The following is a 6,192-nucleotide window of genomic DNA, read 5'->3' on the forward strand; positions in this document are numbered from 1 at the left end:
ACTTGTAATACAGGTCGCAAAAGGGAGACGAAACATTCCAAAGGGACATTAACACTCGAAAATAGCATAACAACGCATGGCTGAAAAGACAAAGACAAACATCGGTACACAAAACACGACATAGGAAACGAAAGGATGAGCAACACGAAACTCACCAAATCAGGAAATGATCTCAGGTACTTCGTAAAGGTAAGCAGATCATGCTATACATGTGACACCCGTCGTGTTGATCATGTTAGTACTAACCCGGTGTTAGGTCTTACCCAGTAGGTCGCAATCAGGGAAGAGGGAACGGAATTACTTAATACATTTGGAACATATCTGTCGACACCTGTGACACAGATGATCCGTAAAGGTCAACCAACTTTTATATACAGCTTCCGTAAAATTTATGAAGGGATGATTTTTCAACTTCATCACTTGGAACTCTTTGTTTAAAAGCAATCTTCTATCAAGGAAATCGTGATAGGAAATGCAAAGTTTACAATTTGGTAGAAACGATAGTCTCTTTTGCCAAAGTGCTATGTTTTCAACTGACCGTCCTAGCTTTGTAGATATCTAAAAAAAAATGTACTATTTAGCGGAGTCTACAGTTTATTTTACAATGCTGTTGTCTGAAAAAATAGGTAAACTAGTTTTTCCTCGCACGCTGTAGTATGTAGTTTGTTGACCAATCACAGTTGTGTCTTTAAATGTACAGACGCAGTCTGATAGACATTTATGAGAAAATCACACTAAAACCTTTTCGACGTTGTGGCGGCCTGCAGTAGCTTTGAGATAAAGAACTGGAATATAATTGACGTCCCTTCGTTTTACCTTGCTTTGATAAGTGCCTGTATGTTGTTGTTTTTTGTTGTTTTTTTTATCTCGAATGAAAAAAGTAAAAACACAAAAATACTGAACTTCGAGGAAAATTCAAAAAGGAAAGTCCCAAATCAAATGGCAAAATCAAATGTTCAAACTCATCAAACGAATGGATAACAACTTTCATATTACTGACTTGGTACAGGTATTTTCTTATGAAGAAAATTGAGGATTGAACCTGGTTTTAAAGCTAGCTTAACCTCTCACTTGTATGACAGTGGCATAAAATTCCATGATATTGACAACGATTTGTGAACAAAACAAACAAAAACAATAGGTAAAAATTCACAAATAGGGGTAAATTGTCTAATTCGGTAGGTCACATTCGTGAAAAGGGAAGGGAATTGTAGTTACGACATAAGGAACATATCCGATATCACCTGTGAAATGAATACACTCACAAAAAAGTTTACAAATACCGACCAGATTAGTGGTTTGTACTTTTTTTAGACATGAATTATCATAGAAATTATTATTATTATAAATCAAATTTTGGATTTTTTTTCAAATACTTACTTACGGTTTCTACTTTTAACTGTATTTGGCAAAAACCTTTCGAAATTTTTATCCTTAGTACTCTTCAACTTCCTACTTAATATGGCCTTATATCTACTTTACGTGAGTCTGCATTTATGTATGCCGTCATACGACAAAATTATTTTTATGTCTACCTGTGCGAATTTCAAACGCGCAATTTTACACCAGTAATGAAAACCTTCTTTCATTTATGGGTAGACTTTACATAGATAAATTCAGCCGTATAAGAAAAGCAAAATGAGAATGTTAAATTTGATGTATGCCTTTTTGTGCTACTTTGTTACATTTGTTGTTTATGTAGTGATATTAAGATGATAACACAATATTGACTGTTGTTCCCCTATTTTTGACATTTTTACTCTTTGAGTATGTTTGTTTTGTTCATGCATCGTTGACAATGTAATGGAATTTGATGCGACTGTCATACAAGTGAGAGGTTTAGCTAGCTATAAAACCAGGTTCAATCCACCATTTTCTACATTAGAAAATGCCTGTACCAAGTCAGGAATATGACAGTTGTTATCCATTCGTTTGATGTGTTTGGACTTTTGATTTTGCCTTTTGATTTTTGATTTTCCTTTTTGAATTTTCCTCGGAGTTCAGTATTTTTGTGTTTTTACTTTTTATTAACGTTTTCGATTTAAGTATTTTTGTAGTCGACATGCGCTTTTGGCACAATTTAATCATGTTATCTATGAAGAGATTGTTGTACCCCGAAATATAAAAGACAAAAAACATGGAAAAGTGATACTAACTATTTTGTCGATAACAACTTCCAATTGCAACATCAAAACATGCCATTAAAACAAAAATGCACAAGAACAACATTATTAGGTTATTTCAAATATCTGTATGATAGTACAAGGCAAAAACCGTATCTTCTACCAAATATATATATCGATAGTTGAATAAATATGTTTACCTATCATTTTGAAATACGACACGCTTGTTCAGCAGGTGGTCTTGATAATGTGTCAAATAATTCCAAGAACCAGTGAAACACTTTCGGTGTTTGTTTCTATTTTTCACTGAATATCGACTTTATGCTGCCTTTCGATAATTCTTACCAGTTCGTTACCTTGCATTAAGGAGGAATTAATCATCTTTTGTTTGAATTTTACTTTCTAAAATCTAACAACAGAAATCTATGGAACAGAGATGTGAATCTGACAATCAAACTACGATTTGAAGTTCAAAATAATACTTAATGACACTTTTTTTTTAGAAAAATATGATAAGATAATGTATCATTATCAACAAGACATTAGCAATTCTAACGGACAAAGAGATGTGAACAAATACAGGTCATCGAACGGCTTTCAACAATTAGCAAAATACATGCTGTAAAGTTATAAAAGTCTAAAACAGATATGAAAGACAGCGACCAACGATAACCACTCATATTACAGATTCATTGAACTGGACAGACATATAAGAATATAGAAATATTTCTCATGTAAAAAGTAAAATAAGAAAAATACTGAACTCCTTGGAAAATTCAAAACGGAAAGCCCCTTATCAAATAATAAAACACATCAAACGAATGGACAACAACTGTCATATTCCTGACGTGGAACAGGCATTCTCAAATGTAGAAAATGGTGGATTGAACCTGGTTTGATAGCGCTTAACCTCTCGTTTGACGCTAAACCTCTCCATGTTTGTGAGCCCTCATTTACCGCCATACACGACCTTGGCAGGGGTTTAATACTAAAACAAACTATAAAAAGATCATTTGGTAGGACTGATCGGAGTAAAGTTTATTGATTCAGGACGAATACCTAATGTTGACAATGGTAACGTTATCGAATGAAGGACATTGCTACGGAAAAATACTTATTGAATAACAAGAAAATGTACAGAAATTAGAATAACACCATTTATTATCGCAGAATTCATATCTCAAACAAAAAGAACAAATACATTCATCAGTAATCTTTATTCATGTACAAAATACCCAGAAAAATAACTAAACTGGTTACCGGCAATGGTTTCCGTTCTCTGGTGTCTATGTTTGATATAGACCCGGTCCCCCTTTTTCAGTTCGATGATCACACTTGTAGTTTGGGATCCATAGTTAGAGTCAGATGTATATCAGTTAACATACATTGCATCATTTTTATTCAATTGGTATCCAAATTTCTGTCCGTTCTCTGCAGAAATTACACAATTAAATGCATATACACCAGCCACTGGTGCTGTAAAAACCCCTGTAGAAGGTTGATACGCTTTTACTCTATTCACTCTGACGTCATCAAACTTTACAATTTCATTGACATGTACAGTTGTAGGGCGTTTTGTAAGTGAAGCGAAAAATACCGGTCTCGTCTTAGAATCTGTGAAAAGAAGTAAAAAAAGCCATATAATATAGTGGGGGGTTTGATATATTTTAGCAGTAGTAATCTAGAGTATATCATATTTCATTTTAGGACAAATAAGTCACTTTTTAATTCTCAGAAGCAAGATTTTGTTTTACCAATCATTTTTTTTCCACAAAAGACTTACTTACCAATGTTTGGATTTCCGTTGCACTTGATCATTTTCGTCAACATCTCTAGAAGACCCTGAGTTATATCTAAAGAAAATATGTGTTAATTTTTAATTATTCATGTAGTTCTCAGTTGAAAACACACAAGTTATGTAAATATTCAAAAAATATTGTAAACTCCACTCGTGATATTTACCCTATTTATAATATATTTTCTGTGAAGTCATATTAAACTTAGTTTAAGTGCCCTATATTTGCTAAGATATTTGAATGTTTCTAGAGTTTAGTTGACAATGATGTTGTCGGACAAAATATAAAACTATAAGTTACATTTCCTCGCCCGTTGTGTTATTAAAATTTGATGTTACAAAGGATAGAAATTATTATAAATTAAGGAATGTATCTCCCTCATGCAAAGCTCTGATTCCTTTCACGGATTTGGCTATACTTTTTGGACCCTTTGGATTATTGCTCTTCATCTTTTATATAAGCTTTGGGTTTCAAATATTTTGGCCACGAGCATCACTGAAGAGACATGTATTGTCGAAATGCGCATCTGGTGCAAGAAAATTGGTACCGTTAATTTGATTGAAGTCTGTAGTTTGTTGATAATAACACATAGGCGTATCTATAAATGCACTGATGCAATTTTATGGTGATATATGAAAGAATCCCGCAGAAACCTTTTTGGTCAAAGTGAAGGCTGGCCTATTATTGATTTCAGATACAAACTGTTATCAAATATCTGTCCTTTACTTTGCCTTTACTTTGGAAAGTGACTGTAGGGTTTGGTTTTTGGTATCACGAATAAAAACACCATCCTCATCCATTACACCAAACGTTAATTGTTAGAAGAGATCTTAAAACAAATTGACCAGCCCAGTAGACAACACTTCTGTGTTGATATAAATAAAATCTTCACTGAAGTTGCTTTCAACTTAAATTTACATTTGAAGTAAGCTAAAGTTGGTGGTGGGGGGAGGAGAATGTTGAGATCCGTATTTTCATACATCTCCCCGATCACCCAGTGTTAAAATTGATACTTCCCTAATTTTGTTCCCTTTGGATTTGGCATTCATATACACACTTTCTAAGGTTACTCGTTACAGAGCTCAGTACTGCGTTTATCTACATTTGACGCTTTAATAAATAAATCTTTTGGTTTTGACATGAAAAAAAAAGCAAATCGACTTGAAAGACATAGTTCCGTTATGAATAAAAAAAAAATACACTACTAACGACAAAATACTGTGAATAATCATTTTTCTTTTAGAAAGAAAAACTGGAGGGCACTTTTAAACCACCATTGTGAACACATTTCATGTTTGCTACATGTACTTGTGTATTATTCCCAACAATTAACATTACGATGTGTTCGTTGTTTTCCTCTTATAGTTGATGTGTTTTCCTCGGTTTTAGTTTGTAACCAGGATTTGTTTTCTCTCAATCTATTTATGACTTTGAACATCGGTATACTGCTGTTGCCTTTAACGATGACGATACGCGATTTTGGAGTTTATATCTAACGAGTTTGCGTTATTTTCATGTGCTCGGAATTTTTGGTCCTCAGTGTTCGTAAACTTCTTTATTTGTGATCTTTTAACTTTGTCGATTCGGTGATCAGTGATTAGTCTTTTAAAGTGGAAATATTTTGTCGATGATGTTATTTTTAAAAAGAATATAAAATCGAAAAACCAATATTCAAAAATGATACTAACCATTTTGTCGATAACAACTTCCAATTGCAACATCAAAACATGTCATCAAACCAAAAACGTACAAGAACCACATCATTATGTTATTTCAGCTCTGTTTGTTCGATAGTACCACTCAAAATATGTTGGTCCTAATTGAAAATATTGCAAAATATAAGCATCGATAGTTATATAGATATGTTTACCCATTATTTTGAAACACGACGCTCCTATGAACCAGATGGTCTTGAGAGTGTGTCAGCTAATTCCAAGAACTAATTACACACCTTTAATTTTTGTTTCTATTTTCCAATATTGAGTTGGCTTTCGAGACTCTTAATATTCCATTGTTTTGCATTGTGGGGGGAATAACCCATCCCTTGTCTGAGTCTAAGTTTGACAAATCCATAATATAAAATTGAAGGAAGAGAATTATTGAAATGTTTTTTATATCGTTAGTTAAATTATTATTAAGGTTTACAAATAGAAAAAATGTTGTTTTATTTTATTTTAAATAATATAAGGTAACAACTTAAGTCAAATAAGGAGACACATCGGCTTGATATAATACACAAATGACAAAAACAAATATAAAAGACAACTGCTGGA

At 33.0% G+C, this 6,192-nt stretch overlaps 1 protein-coding gene across 1 annotated transcript; it reads right to left on the reverse strand.

The window, feature by feature from the left end:
• Positions 1-3,325: 3,325 nt before the first annotated feature.
• On the reverse strand, positions 3,326-5,746 carry LOC143062082 (EMILIN-1-A-like). The gene is made up of 3 exons (XM_076233916.1): positions 5,608-5,746; positions 3,911-3,976; positions 3,326-3,737 (listed from the first exon to the last, which is right to left on the reverse strand). Exons 1-3 carry the CDS (start codon positions 5,681-5,683, stop codon positions 3,496-3,498), a joined length of 384 nt encoding a protein of 127 aa, XP_076090031.1. The 5' UTR covers positions 5,684-5,746; the 3' UTR covers positions 3,326-3,495.
• Between the last annotated feature and the right edge of the window lie 446 nt (positions 5,747-6,192).

This window comes from Mytilus galloprovincialis, chromosome 2, assembly GCF_965363235.1.
Source record: "Mytilus galloprovincialis chromosome 2, xbMytGall1.hap1.1, whole genome shotgun sequence".
In the NCBI taxonomy this organism is placed as follows: Eukaryota; Metazoa; Mollusca; class Bivalvia; order Mytilida; family Mytilidae; genus Mytilus; species Mytilus galloprovincialis.

What these genes read in the sequence shown, in the direction of transcription:
- LOC143062082 (XM_076233916.1), bottom strand. Translation starts at nt 5,683, where the DNA reads ATGATGTGGTTCTTGTACGTTTTTGGTTTGATGACATGTTTTGATGTT. An exon ending in AAGTTGTTATCGACAAAATG is followed by an intron (nt 3,977 to 5,607) that starts GTTAGTATCATT and finishes TATTTTCTTTAG; the next exon opens with ATATAACTCAGGGTCTTCTA. An exon ending in CAACGGAAATCCAAACATTG is followed by an intron (nt 3,738 to 3,910) that starts GTAAGTAAGTCT and finishes TTCTTTTCACAG; the next exon opens with ATTCTAAGACGAGACCGGTA.